The sequence below is a fragment of the Syngnathoides biaculeatus genome, chromosome 3 (genome assembly GCF_019802595.1).
Source record: "Syngnathoides biaculeatus isolate LvHL_M chromosome 3, ASM1980259v1, whole genome shotgun sequence".
NCBI classification, from domain to species: domain Eukaryota; kingdom Metazoa; phylum Chordata; class Actinopteri; order Syngnathiformes; family Syngnathidae; genus Syngnathoides; species Syngnathoides biaculeatus.
The window spans coordinates 35,343,027-35,360,060 of record NC_084642.1 but is presented as its reverse complement, the minus strand read 5'-3'; the positions used below and the strand labels follow the sequence as shown (position 1 = coordinate 35,360,060).

The following is a 17,034-nucleotide window of genomic DNA, read 5'->3' as shown; positions in this document are numbered from 1 at the left end:
CCGGTGAAGAATTCATCTGATCTGCGCTTGAACATGTTAGGTAAAGGAGAGTCACTATTGGGACTGCTGGCCTTCGTGCTGATCGGAGCTTGGCTCCTCTGCACTGCCCAGTCTGGGACTGTACGTGTTTGTCACTGCATCTATGGACATGAATCATCATGGAGCAAGGACAATCCCACCTCTCCAATGGACGCCAACGCCTGGTGCTCTTATGTGAAGATGGTGTCCCTCCATGGACAACCAATGACAGATCAACAAGTGTGGTGAAGCTAGAACTTCTCAGATGTCCTGCCATGAAAAGAAGTCTGCAGCAGCGACGAGTCCGACAATGCCAGCAATTCCACTTGGTGGTCCCAGACTTCATGCCAGGAGAGAATGCAGAGAGAAACCATCTGAGGTCTTCAGGACAGACCTGATCACCACCATGAAGGTGCATGACTCGTACCAGCTCAACGCAGAGGATTACTACGTCCTGGCCGATCCATAGAAACAGAACCGAGAAAAAGGGTATCCATGTGCCCGTTAGCCCGCAGTCCATCCCGGAGCCCGTGGCCCGGGTGCTAACTGACAAAAGCAAGGATGTCATGTTCATCAGGCCCAAGAAGCTGATCCACACATCTGCCACCCTGGTCCTCAGTTATGTGGACATCAGGACTTTCGCGGAGGGCATGTGTCACTACGACCTCAACGAGGAAGACGTCACCTGGCTGCAGATCATCAACAAGGAGTTTGCAAGGTTTTCCCTTCTGCCACTGGATGAATTCGCCATAGAGTGTTGAGCACCGTTGTCATAATAACATGACACACACAACCGAGACACAGTAGGGCCTTGGCATCAAGTACAACGAGAATGTGGTGTGCGACGTGCCAGTTCCCCAACGGAGAGGACGACAACGAGATGGTGTTCTGCAACACCAGGTATCCTGCCAAAGTCCCAGTTGTGCCCGAAAACGGGCGATGCTATGAAGCCCACCCGCAGTGGAACCAAGTGGCTCCATGTCAGCTGTGCCTTGTGGATCCCAAAGATGAGCAATGGGAACTTGGAGCACGTCACCAACATGTCGCACATTCCCAGCAACAGCCTCCACTCCGGCCTGGAGATGACCATCATCACTCAGAACGACAAAGTCAAGTTCAAGTACTACTGCCCTAAGCACTCGGGCTTTAAAGGCAGTTACTTTGTGGAGCGGGACTCCACCATTAAAGTTGAAAATGAGGAAAGTTGGGAGCAAGAAGGGCAATTTGAGAGGAAAGGTTGGAGGGGACAATAAAGAGGACATGGCCGCCCTCGGCCTCATCCCTTTAGCCTCGTCGTCCCCCTCGTCGTTGCAGTCGTCCTTGTGTCTTGTTTGTAAATGTGACCCGCAGGAAAAGCGTGTCAATGTCTGCAAGATGAAATTGCAAGAGATGGAGGAGGTCTTCAGTTTGTGGACGCCAAGGAAGTGGGCCGTCACCTCAAGATGACACCCAAGACAGTTGACTTCCTGTACCAGTACTAGAAGCTGAAGCACAAAGCTAACTTCAACCAGCTGCTGCTCATGCCTAAGAAGGACGAGGAGAACACCCTGGCCAGATGTGAACATGAAGTGTTGCTGAGATGACTGCAACTATTCACGCACCTCTGCCAAGACCTGGAGAGGGTGTGCAACCTGACTTGCATGGTGATGAAGATGTAAAGACTGTTGTTTGGAAAAATACAAGCGATGGAGTGTAGGACAATGGCCTAACTTTAAATGGACAAGGACTCTGCACTGTCACCAGCAGAGCTGAAGAATCTCTTCTGTGTTTGCCCTTATATGCCATGGGGCGCCAAAGACTATATGACTGTCCCAATTACCAGCGAGAGTTACATCTCTTGTCATGCTCCTGGCTTCCTGCCCAGCCTGGGCTTGGCCAGCCAATTAGTCAGAGCACACCTGCACCGTGTTACAGTTGATGACGCCCAGTGTATATATAGGACTTGGGGGACGACTTGTCCTCCGCTAGATCGTCGTCCTTGATGCCTCGTTTCCGCACTCCTGTTTGCCTGACTTCTGCTCTCCGTGCACCGACCCACGCCTCTCCACTGACCACCCTCGCAAGCCTGCCGTACTATTACTTCTGATTGTTTGGACTGTCTGCCTGATCTCAGACCTTGGACCGAATAAAGGTTTCCTCTGTACTGTCTGCTGTCTCTGGAATCGTGCATTTTGGTCCACCCTCGAGCCCCGTTTCGTGACAGAACGATCTAGCCAAAACATGGACCCAGCCAACTCCGAAGCCATCCGCCGTGCGCTGCAAGATCAGGGCAAACGCCTGGTCGAGCAAGAGGCTGCTCTCCAGGTAACAAACAAGAGGCTCCATGAGATCTGCACCCGGCTGGAGCCGTGGCTAACCTCCCAGGCTAGCGTGGTTGCCACGCCAATGGTGGCCAGTCCACCGGTACCACCGTTTCCGCCCGCACCGTTCTCCACGGAGCTCCCCTTTAGCAGCGTTACCCCGCTCTCCCGACCGGAACGATTCTCAGGCGACTCGGGGAACGTCAAGCCTTTCCTCGTTCAATGCGATCTCCATTTTGAACTGCAAGCGGCCGCTTTTCCCACGGACCGCTCCCGTATCGCCTTCGTCATCTCCCACATGACGGGGAGGGCGGAGGCGTGGGCCACTGCCGAGTGGAGTCGTAACTCGGAGATCTGCCGTTAATGGATGAGGTTCGTCTGCGCGCTCACCCAGGTTTTCCAGTACGCGGCTCCGGAACGCCAGGCGGCGTCCTCGCTCATGACCATTTGTCAAGGACGTCGCCGCGTGTCCGACTACGCCATTGAGTTCCGAATCTGCACCACCGAGATTCGATGGAACGAGGACGCCCTGCACGACGCCTTTTTCCAGGGGCTTTCCCCCCAAATCCGGGGTCTCCTCATCGCTGTAGATCTTCCTCCCTCGCTGGACGCACTCATCGCGTTGGCCCTCAAGGTTGACCAGCGACTAGTAATGGAGGATCAACTAGCCGTGATGACTGAGGGAGAGAGGGAGGGGTCCAGTCCGGCTGCCGCCCGGTCGTCCACTGCTGAACCCATTCAGGTGGAGGGTCTCGACGGGCCAGTGGAGGAGCGTCTGCGCCGGCGACGGGAGGGTCGCTGTTTTTACTGCGGGCGTTTGGGACACTTGATCGCCCGCTGCCCGATTCGACCAGAGCACTCTGACATCAGGATCTCTACTCTGGTGAGTGTGCGGTATACCGCGGCGGGGTCAGGGAGGTCCCTTCTTCACCTCACCTTGGGAACGGACTCCCGTTCATGCACTGTGACGGCTTTCATAGATTCCGGGTCGGACGCAAACCTGATAAATCCCCGCGTGGTCAAAGAGCTGGGGGCAGCAACTTTCCCCACGCAACGGCTTCGTCACGCCTATGCCGCCAACGGCAAGTTCCTTTGTCGGGTTACACATCGCACTCAGACGCTACGTATGAGCTTTCCGGACGCTCACTCGGAGCGTATTAGCTTTCATGTCTTCAACGCACGTAGTAGCGACATCATCCTGGGCAGCCCGTGGCTCAAAGAACATAACCCGCACATAGATTGGGCCACGGGTCAGATCAAGACTTGGGGAGAGGACTGTCTTAGTCGCTGTTTCGCTGTCCAGGAAAACAAGGGTATTCAAGTCGCACCGGTTCAGCTAACAGAACCTAGTACCGCCCCGGAGCTGACCGCGGTGCCTTCCTGCTACCATGACCTCCGGAAGGTCTTCTCTGAACCTAAGGCAAAGTCTCTGCCGCCACATCGGTCATACGACTGCGCGATTGAACTCCTGCCAGGCACCTCTCCTCCCAGAGGGAAACTGTTCTCGTTAACAGGACCAGAGCATCAAGCCATGAGGGACTACATCGGGGACTCGGTGGCAGCCGGACTCATTCGCCCCTCATCTTCACCAGCCGTTGCGGGGTTTTTTTTTTGTCAAGAAGAAGGACTCCACGCTGCGACCCTGCATCGACTACCGAGGACTGAACGACATCACAGTCAAGAACAGGTACCCTTTGCCGCTTATCTCAGCATTCGAACTCCTCCAGGGAGCCCGGATCTTCACCAAGCTCGACTTGCGCAGCGCTTACCATCTGGTGCGGATTCGGGAAGGGGATGAGTGGAAGACGCCGTTCAACACCCCCACAGGGCACTATGAGTATCTTGAGATGCCTTTTGGACTGACAAACGCCCCGGCCGTCTTTCAAAACTTCATTAACGACGTGCTTCGGGAGTTTCAGAACAAATCTGTCTTTGTATACCTGGATGACATTCTCATCTTTTCGGCAGACCTAACCTCTACCATTCGAGAAGTCAGAGAAGTGCTCTGGCGTCTGCTGCAGCACCAATTGTACGTGAATATGGACAAGTGTGAGTTGCATCGGGCATCCGTGTCCTTCCTGGGCTTCGTCCTGGCTGAGGGAGAGATACGTATGGACCCCGGGAAGGTCGACGCGGTGCTGCGGTGGCCTACCCCCGCCAACAGGAGGGACGTACAGAGGTTTTTGGGTTTTGCCAATTTCTATAGGAAGTTCATAAGGAACTTCAGTTCCGTGGCCGCTCCTCTGCATGCTCTCACCTCGCCACACACCACCTTCGCGTGGTCCGGGACCTGCCAGGAGGCCTTCAGCAGGCTAAAGGCAAGTTTCACTGCTGCGCCCGTTCTCATTGTTCCGGACTCAGATAACCAGTTTGTGGTGGAGGTGGATGCATCTAATTCAGGAATCGGAGCAGTCTTGTCGCAGAGGAGTCCCAGGGACGGAAGGATCCACCTGTCCGCGTTCCTGTCTAGGAAGCTGACCCCGGCAGAGAGAAACTACGACGTGGGAGATCGGGAACTGCTGGCGGTCAAGAGCGCGTTGGAGGAGTGGCGGCACTGGCTGGAGGGCTCGCAAGTACCGTTCGTTGTCTTCACGGACCATAAGAACCTTGAATACCTGAAGTCTGGGAAGAGGTTGAACGCCCGCCAGGCCAGGTGGAACCTGTTTTTTACCCGCTTCCGCTTTACGGTGTCCTTCCGCCCAGGCTCCAAGAACGGCAAGCCGGACGCACTCTCGCGTATCCACGAGGGAGGGCGCACGGATTCAGAAGCCGCTACTATCCTGCCAGCGGCGTGCTTCGTGTCCGGCTTCACCTGGGCGGTCGAGTCGCGGGTGAAGGAGGCCCTGGGAGAGACGCCGCCGCCCGCGGATTGTCCGTCGGGCCGCCTTTTCGTCATTCCATCTCTGCGGGGAGACGTCATCAACTGGGCCCATACCAACAAGACGGTCTGCCACCCGGGTATGGCAAAGACGCGTTCAGTGGTAGAACAAAGGTTCTGGTGGCCCAACCTCAGCAAGGACGTAAGGGAGTTCGTCAACGCATGCCCGGTGTGTGCGGCTAATAAGACTTCCCACCTACGGCCTGTTGGTGAGTTGCCACCCCTGTCCACCCCCTTTTGTCCGTGGTCACACATCGCGCTGGACTTCGTCACCGGCCTGCCGCCTTCCCAAGGGAACACAGTGGTGCTGTCTGTAGTGGACCGTTTCTCCAAAATGGTCTACTTCGTGCCGCTACCGAAGATCCCGTCGGCCAAGCAGACAGCCCAGCTGGTGTTAGACGAGGTCGTCCGTTACCATGGGCTACCCCAGGACATCGTTTCGGACAGGGGTCCGCAATTCAGCGCCCGTTTCTGGAAGGAGTTCTGCAACCTCATCGGCGCTTCAGCTAGTCGGACATCGGGTCATCACCCGGAGTCTAATGGCCAGACTGAGAGGATAAATCAGGAATTGGAGACTGGTCTTCGATGTCTGGCATCCAGGGACCAGAGCATGTGGAGCCAGCACATCAAGTGGGTGGAGTATGCCCACAATTCTCTACCCTCCGCCTCAACAGGTATGGCTCCACTCCATGTCGTGCATGGCTATCCTCCGCCCCTGTTTCCTCCACTGGCCACAGACTCCGCGGTCCCGTCGGCCTGGCCGTGGTGCGACGCTGCAAACGGACCTGGGAAGCAGCTCGGAGGACACTGCTGCGCATGAGCAGCGCCTTCAAGGCCGCAGCGGACCGCAAGAGAAGGGCCGCACCAGAGATCAGAGTGGGACAGCGAGTGTGGCTCTCCACCAAAGATCTCCCGCTGCGGACAGAATCCCGCAAACTTGGTCCCAGGTTCGTTGGCCCGTTCCCGATTTCCAAGATCATTAACCCAGGTCGATGAGGGTGCAGCCTACGTTCCACGTCAGCAGACTTCGCCCGAATCGCACTTCGTCGCTGGCTCCTCCGGTCAAGGCCCCCCCGCATGGTGGACGGTGGGCCGGTGTATACTGTGCGCCGGTTGCTGTCTTCCCGCCGCAGAGGAAGGGGGGGTCCACCTGGTGGACTGGGAGGGATATGGCCCGGAGGAGCGCTCCTTGATCCCCTCCCGCTTCGTCGTGGACCGCTCCCTCATCAGGGACTTTCACGCAGCTCATCCTGATGCTCCTGGGCCGTCCAGAGCCGGCCGTTGGGGGGGGGGGTACTGTCATGCTCCTGGCTTCCGGCCCAGCCTGGGCTTGGCCAGCCAATTAGTCAGAGCACACCTGCACCATGTTACAGTTGATGACGCCCAGTGTATATATAGGACTTGGGGGACAACTTGTCCTCCGCTAGATCGTCGTCCTTGATGCCTCGTTCCCGCACTCCTGTTTGCCTGACTTCTGCTCTCCGTGCACCGACCCACGCCTGTCCACTGACCACCCTCATAAGCCTGCCGTACTATTACTTCTGATTGTTTGGACTGTCTGCCTGATCTCAGACCTTGGACCAAATAAAGGTTTCCTCTGTACTGTCTGCTGTCTCTGGAGTCGTGCATTTGGGTCCACCCTCGAGCCCCGTTTCATGACATCTCTAGTCACGGGTTCCACTGTCAGTGGAGGCTGTGTCCTTACCTTGACATCAACCGTTCCCTTTCTCCTACATGTTTCCCGACTGCAGTACCAAGAACATCTACACCTGACTTGCTTGGGCTGCTGTGTACCCGCACTTGATGGGTTCAGAAATGAGCAACGATGTTCACCCACTGTTTACTTATTATTATAATTATTACTATTGGTCCTGGTTCACCTCCGGACCTTGGTATTTTGTTATGATGAAGTTCTGCCTTTTCACGATGTGTATAATCGCGCGTTTGAAATCTATGATGGTTCGAGCAATGTCAAATGTTTTTATGAACTAATCCCTTCTACAACAAGTAGACCGTGATTATTTGCAGCTACAGCCAAAAGAAAGCATCTGATGCCCCTTTGTTCACTCGTGTGTAAATGATGAACTTTCTGAAAATGCAACAGCAAGAGGGAAGCTTCTGATGTCCCCACTCGTATTTCCAAAATGATAAACAGGAGGGAAATGTTAAATAATCATCCATATGTTCTCATTTTGTTCAAACTGTAGTTTGATTACACATCACCACCAAGCTTGTACCTTTGAACTCACTGTCTTGGAAACAGGTGTCATCAATCAAACAGATCAATCAGTCACACATACTCACACACACACTCATCATGTGATTCGCTGAATAAAAAGAAGCTGCAAGGGGACACAAGTCGGAGTTGGTTGGAAGCAGGGAGAAGTCCTGTCGCTCCCCTAGCAGCAAGTAAAACCTGAAGCCTTGTCTGTTCGCCTTCCTTTAAAAGAGAGTCAAGCTTTTTAAAACTGACACTCACAATTACACATAAGGGGTATTTAGTGTCTCCAATTAATGCATGTTTTCAGGATGTCGGAGTAAACTGCAGTACCTGGAGAAAACCCTCGCAGGCATGGCAAAAACATGCAAACTCCACACAGGCGGGGATGAGATTGGAACCCCGGTCCTCAGAACTGTGAGCCCAATACTCTAACCAGTTGTGACACCGTGCCACCCCATCAAGATATTTTGTCATAAAACTTATAAACAAGCCTTAAAAAACCCATAACAATCAATCTGTCTCAGAGAAGCCAAAGAAGTACTTCATTACAAATAAAATGAGATTTTTCCCAGTTGTCCACCTTCCAAGATGCTTATCCTCACAAGGGTCAGAGCCTATCCCAGCTAACTTCAGGCGAAAGTGTCAGTGTCAGGGGCATGGTCGTGCCACTGCCGTGTGTGTGGCTGCTCTTGGCAGGACCTCCTCACCTGTGCCTCATTGAGGATAACTATGTCACGTACAACTCACGCAGCTGCTTCGTCAGTGCCTGGTCAATGGTGACCAATCTTTGCTCATGCTCTCCAGCATCATTGGCCGTCTACCGCTCATTCTTCAGCGACGCTCAACCCGCGCCCGCCACCATGCTCTCCATCAGTGGTGCGTGACTTATGGCCACTGCTTCGCGCTTCTCCTTCGACAGCTTCTGACCAGCAGCCACTCCCTCGGTCTTGATTCACTTGTGACGCCCGGCACACAGTCTCGACCACATGCTCTTGTTTCTGGCACACAGCCCATGGCATCCGCCTCATGTTCCTGTCTCAGCGGCGCTGGGCCAACAGCGTCCAACACGTGCAGCTTTCTCATCACCGCCCAGCGCTTGCAACAGCCACCGCTTTCTGATGCCCCAGCGGTGCCCCACTAGCAGTAGCCACCGCTTCTTGCCATGCATCGGCGGTGCCCGACCAGCAGCAGATTTCTCCTCTCACCCATGCCTTTGTGGTGCCTAACCAGCAGCCGCTGCCTCCCACCCATGCCTCGGTGGTGCCCAAACAGAAGCAGAAACCACCACCTCCTTGCCCATGCCTCGGTGGTGCCCAACCAGCAGCAGCCGCCAGCAGAAGCCGTCGCCTCTCGCCCATGCATCAGCGGTGTCCAACCAGAAGCAGCAGGTGCCGCCACATCTCGCCTATGCCTCGGCAGTGCCCGACTAGCAGGAGCCTCCACCTCTTGCCCATGGCTGGGTGGTGCCCAATCAGCAGCAGCAGCCAGCTACTTTTGCCCTTGCCTCGGCAGTGCCCGAACAGCAGCAGCTGCTTCCTTTCGCCCATGCCTCGGCGGTGCCTGACCAGAGTCAACCGCTGCCTCTTTCTTATACCTTGGGAATGCCCAACCAGCAGCAGCCACCACCTCTCACCCATGCCTTGGCAGCGCTCGACCAGCAGCAGCTGCAGCCACCAGCTCCTCACCCATGCCACGGCAGTGCCTGATCAGCAACAGCCGCCAACTCTTGCCTATGCTTTGGCATTGCCCAGCCAGCAGAAGCCATCACCTCTCACCCATGCCTCGGCGATGCCCAACCACCAACAGTAGCCTTCCAACTTCAGGAATTGCCTCTATGTGGCGTTGGAGATATCGAAGAATTCTTGGCAACAACAAGAGAACGCGGGTTCATTCCCACAACAACCAATTGAACTACCCGCTATTTCTCTCGTTGCTCATCAACAAGCAGCTTGAACTACCCCATATTTCCCTTGTTGCTCAACAACAACAACAGCAAGCAGCAGCAGACAGCAGCTCTCGCCCATGCCTCGGCAGTGCTCGACCAGCAACTGCAACAGCTGATGCCTCTCGCCCATGCCTCGGTGGTACCCAACTAGCAGAATCAGCCACCGATTCTTGCCCATGCCTCGGTAGTGCTCCCCAAGCACCAGTAATAGCCACCACCTCCTCGCCCATGTCTTGGTAGTGCTTGACCAGTAGCTTGCTCATGCCTCTTTTCCCGCAGCTGTCATCTCTTCCTCTTTGGATTCTTCTTCGCCATTGGGACCCTCCTCACGGACATCAGCCTGAGCGACTCCGTAAGGACCCTGATGCTTGGCGTCCTAGCCATCCTCCTGAACTGCTCAGCCAAACAACTAGGTTTGGGTGGCTGGTAAAGACAACGGACTGACCAGGGTGGGTGTCTATACCCTCCTCCGGGCCTCTTTCCGCAAGTCTTGGTTGGTGTTTTGTTTTTTGTTTTGTCATCTCTGGGATACGCACCTATGGAGGGAGTACTGTCAGAGGCGTGGTCATGCCATGTGCCATGTGCGCGGCTGCTCCTGGCAGCAGCTCCTCACCTGTGCTTCATTGAGGATAATTACAGTATGTCATGTATTTAAGCCTTGTGTGTCGTGTCTTATTTTAGCAGTTTGTTGTGTGAGTCTAGCATGATTTTACAAGCTTTTTGTGAGTGATTTATCGCATTACCACGTCCCAGCGTTCCTGTGCCAAGTTCTGTTTTGATTATTCAACTTTTTTTTGCCTTGTATTCACCCAACCTCGTTTTCATGTTTTTGGAACTTGCGTTCCGCCACCTGATTTTGTGCCTTTGCCCTTACTGCACTGTTTACCTGTGTATGACTTCTGCCTGGAATTAAATAACCTCTAAAAACCATGTCAATGCCTCAGAGTACTGCATTTGCGTCCTACCCCATGCTGCTTGCTTGTGACAGGCGGAGTACACGCCGAACTGGGCGCCAGTCAGTCGCAGGGCACATATCGACACCATCACTAAGTAAGAATTGATTCCACGCTCCTTACACTAAAGTCATGCAAATCCCAGATTATGGTGAAAATACATTCATTTTTTAATATCAAACAACACTACATTGATGATGCTAAATACATTTCTTGGGGTGTTTCCTTCAGGAGTTAGTACCTTTATAAAAAAAATATGTAAAAACTGCATTTGCTCCTCATTCTTTAATTTTGTTTTAAAGAGACAAATGGATAAACAATGTTTCAGAAAACAGATATATTTAAGGCTGTCCAAGATTTACATTTACATAGGACTGTTTTCTTCACAACCAATTTAAATTGGCATTTCCTGTGGACTTCTTTTTGGACATTTGTACAATGTACTGTATTCAATATGGAAATTGTGCTTTCTACTGTAAATACAGTAGTAGAGTTCAACTTTAAGGTGAGGTGATTACAGCCAGATTTTTAAAAAGTGACAGAGATTCTATCTTGAATTTTTTTGCAATGTATTTGTTTTCATTTTCTTTCATAAATTAAATACTTATCTAAAAAAATAATGTTATTCTATTCTAGACCACTTTATTTATTGGTCATAGTGTTTTATCTGTTCATTTGCATTGGTCAGGTGAAACTGTTTCATACAGGCTAAATTAAAACAAAGTCTGTTGTTTAAATGGGATAATTTCCCTGTTTACTATTGTTTGGTTGTGATAAAGGGGTATATTAAATCAACCTTGCAATAGAGGTTAATGGTGACTTTAAATGTTTTGGCACTCTTTAGTGGCGCAATTGTATGAGTGTGCTATTTTCCACCACATCTAGAGAGCCAGATAAACATTGTAGAGGTAAATGATGCAACATAAATCAGAGTGGTCTAGGGCATGTAATTTTGGGTATATGAAGGATGATTATAAGGAGGCACAAGACATTGTGATATATCACCATCCCCACTGAACTGCAAAATGACGAGAGATGACAAAACCAGACCAAAGCCTATAACTGCCATGGTAAAATAAGACAAATATGCTGAAGACAATAGATCATTTGGAGAATCACATGCATTCCATCCAATTGTGCTGTCAGTGTGGGAAAAGGGACTATATTAAATGAAAGTAAACAAATTCCCTTTCATTTTGGAAATAGGGAGACTTACTGTAATTTCTCATGTATAATCCACATTTCTTCCCCACCCCGCCCAAAAAAAATGTTAAAAGTCAATGGTGCACATTATACAAACAAATGTTGTTTCTTTTGGCTTGTCCCTTTCAGGGTCCCCACAGCATGCACATATATGTTTGGCACAATTTTTACACTGGATGCCCTTCCTGACACAACCCTTCTCAGGGAGAGGAGGCCCGAGTGGGATACGAACCCACAACCCCTGGTTTACAAAACCAGTGCTCTAACCACTGAGCTACGGAGCCACCTGTATTATACAAACAAAATCCTTCCTGTTTTTATAAAGCTATGCTGCTATCTAGAGGTTATCAAAAACCTGTACGCGTTCATTAAATATGCAACCACCACCGAGAATTTGTGAGAGAGGTGTAGTTTACACGTTAATTTAAATATGACAGAGGTATGTATGATTGAATAATACTGTATGTGCAGTATGGTCATAATTTCACACACCATAGCAGAATTTGTGAAATGCTTCTGAACAACAACCAACATTGATTTCCTCATGGTTATGTTTTGTTTAAATATAATGCTTTTCTGAAATGACAGACAGTTTAATTTGAATCCCATTAAAATAATGTACTTCATCTAGCTCTTCAGATGTATTATGTAGGACTAGATGTTAATGTTTATCTATTCCTGCATATTTTAGGCTCCAATGAGTCTCTGTGGGATGTTCAATTAAGTGATCACACCCTGTGGGTGATCAAGTGGGCTTCCTTGTGTCATCAAGTGTTTATCTGATAGGCCCACAACATTCTCGAGAGGGTCCACTCTTACAAATTCTGTCTGGGTAATCAAACATATGAGGACAACTGTGTGTTTTCTCATGTAGTAACTAAAACTAGGGCTGTGAATTTCAAAATAAGAGCACAAAAATATAAAGTATTACATGTGCAAATAAAGTTTTTAACTTCAGAATAATTATTTTTGAAAAGGAAGAAAACACAGATACTACTTCATGCTTTGACCATATGAGTAGAAGCACAATCATGCATTATAAAAATGCATTATACATAAGTAGAAGGGTTTTCCATAATTTTGGGGTCAACTGAGGTTCCATGCTATGCATGAGTGTCCATTATACATGAGAAATTATGGTAAATGTTTTGATTATGTCAAGTAGTTTGTGGCAGCACAGTGACACAACTGGGTTCAATCCCGGCCCCGCCTGTTTGGAGTTTGCATATTCTCTGCATGCTTGTTTACTCTGGGCACTCCAGTTTCCTCCCACATCCCAAAAAACATGCAGCATTAATTAAACACTAAATTGTCCTTAGGTGTGATTGTGAGTGCGACTGTTGTCTGTCCCCATGTGCCCTGTGATTGGTTGCCAACCAGTTTATGGTGTAACCTGCCTCCTGCTCGTTGACAGCTGGGTTAGGCTGCAGTACTCCCGCGACCCTTGTGAGGATAAGCGGTGAAGAAAATGGATGGATGGAAATAGTTTGTGTGAGTTGAAGGTGGGTTTAAAATATATAGTTCTGAAAAGGCAATATGATATTTGTATCTTCTGAATCAGATATGCACATATGATAAAAGAGGAAAGTTATGCTTTAAAAATCAATATACACTTTCTATAAAACTGTCCATGGATTTAAGTTGTTCATGAATGTCAGTAAAAGAAATGCTTCATTTATGTAGGAAAATAAATGCCATACTTTTGCCATGGCATAGACCAAGAAATACTTTGAAGTGACTAATGTGAAAAAATAATGAGGACACCCAAAATGATATATTTACACTAGATGGGTGGGCAACCACTCCAGAGACTCAACTGTTTATAAGCAAATGAAAATGTCACTATTCCATAATGTCTCCCCTTTAATGTTGTGTTTCAGTCCAGGAACTAGGTACTACCTCTCCATTTAAGAGTACTGTAGACTGTATTTAAAAAAAAATGGATAAATAGCTAACCAATCGATAACATACTAAAGAAAGCAAATGCCTGACCTTGATGCTTTGAAGACCTGCTGATGGGGAACATTACATGTGAGGACCGCCCAGCTCCTGAGATACATCAGCCCAATCAGCTTCAACACATTAAAGGCAGGAAGACAAGGAGAGAAAAAAGCGCCCATCCTGTAAGAAAGAAAGAGTTATTTTCACACCTGGTGGGAGACAGTAAAAGACATCCATTAAGTTCATTGTTCCGAGGTGACAGTTCTGAAATTAGGTGACGAAATCTGATGGAGCTGGGCACTGAGGTGGAATTGAAAAATGGACGTCTTTTGCAACACGGTCATGGACACTGAACACCAATGGACAGACTGTTAGCTGATCTTCTTTTTGCAATTAAGACAATGAATAATTTTACAAATGCTTCAACTTACCAGATCATTCCTTGGTTATAAATCAAATGCAAGACATTCTCCGCTATTTTGAATTCCCCATATTCAGGCTGAAATACACACAGAACCATGTAGTTTTAAACAAATGATATGATTTTCCTGCCATAAAACTTGATCAAGTGACTGGTGTTCACATGAATGTGGGTAAATGTATACAGTATATTAATTAAAGACACTCTGAAAACAGATAGGTCAAAACTAACTCCAATTGTTTGTTTGCTTTAACTCAGCCGCTGGGTAATTCTAACTCCAAGATAGCAGTAATTAATTTAACTCAGCTGGATGGGTTAGTCGAGTTTCACTGAACAAATGAGTACGGTATTTCACCCAAATGATGTATCAAACAAAATACAATGTTGGTAGGTTTTCAACCCATTTGTTTGATGTTGTCCCCAAATGCTGGGACAAATAACTTACAATGCTGGATGGTTTCAACAGGCATATTTATTAAGACATGTATCACGCTAAAGGAAAACATCAGATTACATTTAAGTACATCTAAATGATATTTAAACTTTGAATTGCTGTAATTATGTTCCAGTAAATTATGCTACTTTAACGCAAGTTGACACGACCCGACCCCCAAATACATCCCGATCCCGTCCACTGCTGTAAGATAATCAGGGTGGATCATGGTTATTACCATACTTGAATGTGAAACCGCCTAGGAATACTGTACTAGTTCCTGGAGTTGGGCAGTGGGCAATCACCTGCTCCCATAAAAATACTAGATTACTTAAACCCCCTAATGTGCCTTATGGCATTGAGAGCACTAATGAACTACAAAACCAACCTCAAATTAAAATTCTGATTCATTCTAAACTGCTATTTTTACTTACACCTTAAACAATAGATTTTCTTTGGTCACAAGCCAAAACATTACTTAATAAAGGTCACTATAATGTATGCATGCACAACAACAAAACTTTTACAATGGAGGTAGGTAAATTTGCTATCAGAAATTTTAACATAAGATAAAACTGACAACATATTTAAAGTTGATCAATTTATTATATATAACAAAAACAGGAGAATTCTCTCCAAAAGACCCTTTATTGCAGGGCTGCTCAATGCGTTGATCGCGATTGATGCAGTTTTGGTCGATCGCGGGACAGCGTGCCAAAAAAAAAAAAAAAAAAAAAAGACATTAGCCAATGTTCCCTCTAAACATGCGTAATTGTGCACCACTGATGCAGTCTCTTTGCAGATATTCTGCGTTGCGCACAAAAAAAAAAAATCCAATGCGAATTGAAATAACATACAGCTATTCAATTTGTGGCATTTTGGAATGTGATTCAACGAGTGAGGGGTGACTGGTTGTTACATCCAATGGCACAATTCACATACGTACTGTAAAAAATGAAAAGAAGAAGCCACTGGTTTCCTTTAGGCAGCACACGGAACTTTCTCAAACAATGACCGCTGTATGGAAGTAGATTAGTGCCACCAGGATTTGAATTTGAACTATAAAGTGAAATAGGATTTGAATATGAAATGCCACATAAAACAGGATTTGAATTTGAAATGTAAAGTGATCACATTTTCAATAGTTGTATGTCAGTATAACTTTTCAATGTTATCAATTCAACTGGCGACAATTCGCTCTGAAATTCAACCGGCTACAATTCGCTGTGCAAAATTCAACGTCTGTGCCACCAGGCAGGGTTACTTCTGGTCAGAACTGAACACCCAGCCAATCCAGTTATGCTTTCTTAGTTTGTGATGTCACGTGACTAAGAAAGCGTAACTGCAATTGACTGGATGTTCTGACTGGTGGCACAGACGGTGAGTTTTAGACGGTGAATTATAGGAACTATTGAAAATGTGATCACTTTAAATTTCAAATTCAAATCCTGTTTTCGGTAACATTTGAAATTCAAATCCTAATTAACTTTAAATTTCAGATTCAAATCCTGGTGGCACTAATCTACTTCCAAACGCTGCTCTGCCGCACTATTTTTCCTAGTTTACCTTGCACCTCCCACCCCCGCTCTTAAAGACATGCACACATAATTACAATAATTGCAGTTCATCAATGTCGTTTATAATGACAGCATCCACCACCGCTGCTTTAGTTAGCAACACAGTCTGGGCAACATAGAGCGAAGACGAGCTAAACATGCTGTTTATGTTTACTTTTGATATAGTTCAAATAGAAATGCTGTTGTTTTGCAATGACTGTCGGAGTATGTGAATTAATCGAAGAAAAAGTGGTTAAACTGGATGAGACTTTCTCTTTTCGAGTAGGAAAGGTCTGGTCTGAAGTCAAAGTAGAAAGTGCAGGGTGAGATGGTGTGTAATTTTAAAATTCCACCTTGGCACAGCCTGATCCAGGATGAAAGCACAGACAATATAGTGCACAAAAAGCTAATTCTGTATTTTAAATATAGGAGGCAACATAACATTAACCTTAAAGTGCGGGTGACATCCCTATAAACATTCTAAAATAGATATTGTAATGAAAAATACATATAACAGTATTCACTTCAATGTCTATACGAAAAAAAAAAGTGAGCGGAGAGCGCATCATCCATGCACAAAGTTGCGCAATTGAGTGTCCCTCGACATCCAGGTGGTCGCCATATTAGTCGCATCTTCTGTCCTTGACGTCATCGTCACTTCCGCTGTTGAAAACGCACAGTGCCTGCTACTATGGAAGCCGGACAACAGAGATATTCGGATTTTTCCGACGCCCCTTCTGACACGGAAGCTCTTTTCAAAAAGGACAACACCACACAACTGAGTGAAGTTACCGGGGCAATATTACACTATTGTTTCGAGCCCTCAGGGCAATATTACACTATTATTTCGAGCCATATTCAGATGATATGCCATCACGGCCAAACCCCATCCCGTCCGATCCACTTCCGCGGCGGAGATGAGCCATCGCGGCTCATCGCAGCCGGCCGGTGTGGTTTATGACAGAGCCGAGCGGTGCCGCTTTGTCTTCAAGGTCGAGCCGGCGCGCTTCATGCTCGCACGCGAGTAACGCATTCTCGGCAGGGTTCTTCAGAGCCGCCCCCATCGCAAAGCCCGACGCGAGGCCTTCGCGGAAGATGTGACCGACGAACGCGGCGCCTCAGCCGGTGTGGCTGAGTTTCGGCCCGCCATGCTATATAAGGAGGG

The 17,034-nt window shown here is 48.3% G+C and overlaps 1 protein-coding gene, 1 long non-coding RNA gene and 1 other non-coding gene across 6 annotated transcripts in view; 1 reads left to right on the top strand and 2 right to left on the bottom strand.

Moving 5' to 3' along the window:
* Positions 1 to 17,034, bottom strand: part of LOC133498566 (transmembrane channel-like protein 3) — a 94,476-nt gene that overhangs the window by 19,960 nt on the left and 57,482 nt on the right. For all 4 annotated transcript variants that reach the window (XM_061815571.1, XM_061815573.1, XM_061815572.1 and 1 more), the window contains 2 exons: positions 13,891 to 13,958; positions 13,511 to 13,639 (listed from right to left, as the gene is read on the bottom strand). In XM_061815571.1, the coding sequence (XP_061671555.1) occupies positions 13,511 to 13,639; positions 13,891 to 13,958 (197 nt within the window). The remainder of the gene's footprint in view (positions 1 to 13,510; positions 13,640 to 13,890; positions 13,959 to 17,034) is intronic.
* LOC133498571 (uncharacterized) overlaps positions 1 to 17,034 on the top strand; it is a 40,144-nt gene that overhangs the window by 3,060 nt on the left and 20,050 nt on the right. The window lies entirely within an intron of this gene.
* Positions 11,730 to 11,802, bottom strand: trnat-ugu (transfer RNA threonine (anticodon UGU)). Its single transcript has one exon. It is a non-coding gene; the product is annotated as a tRNA-Thr (tRNA).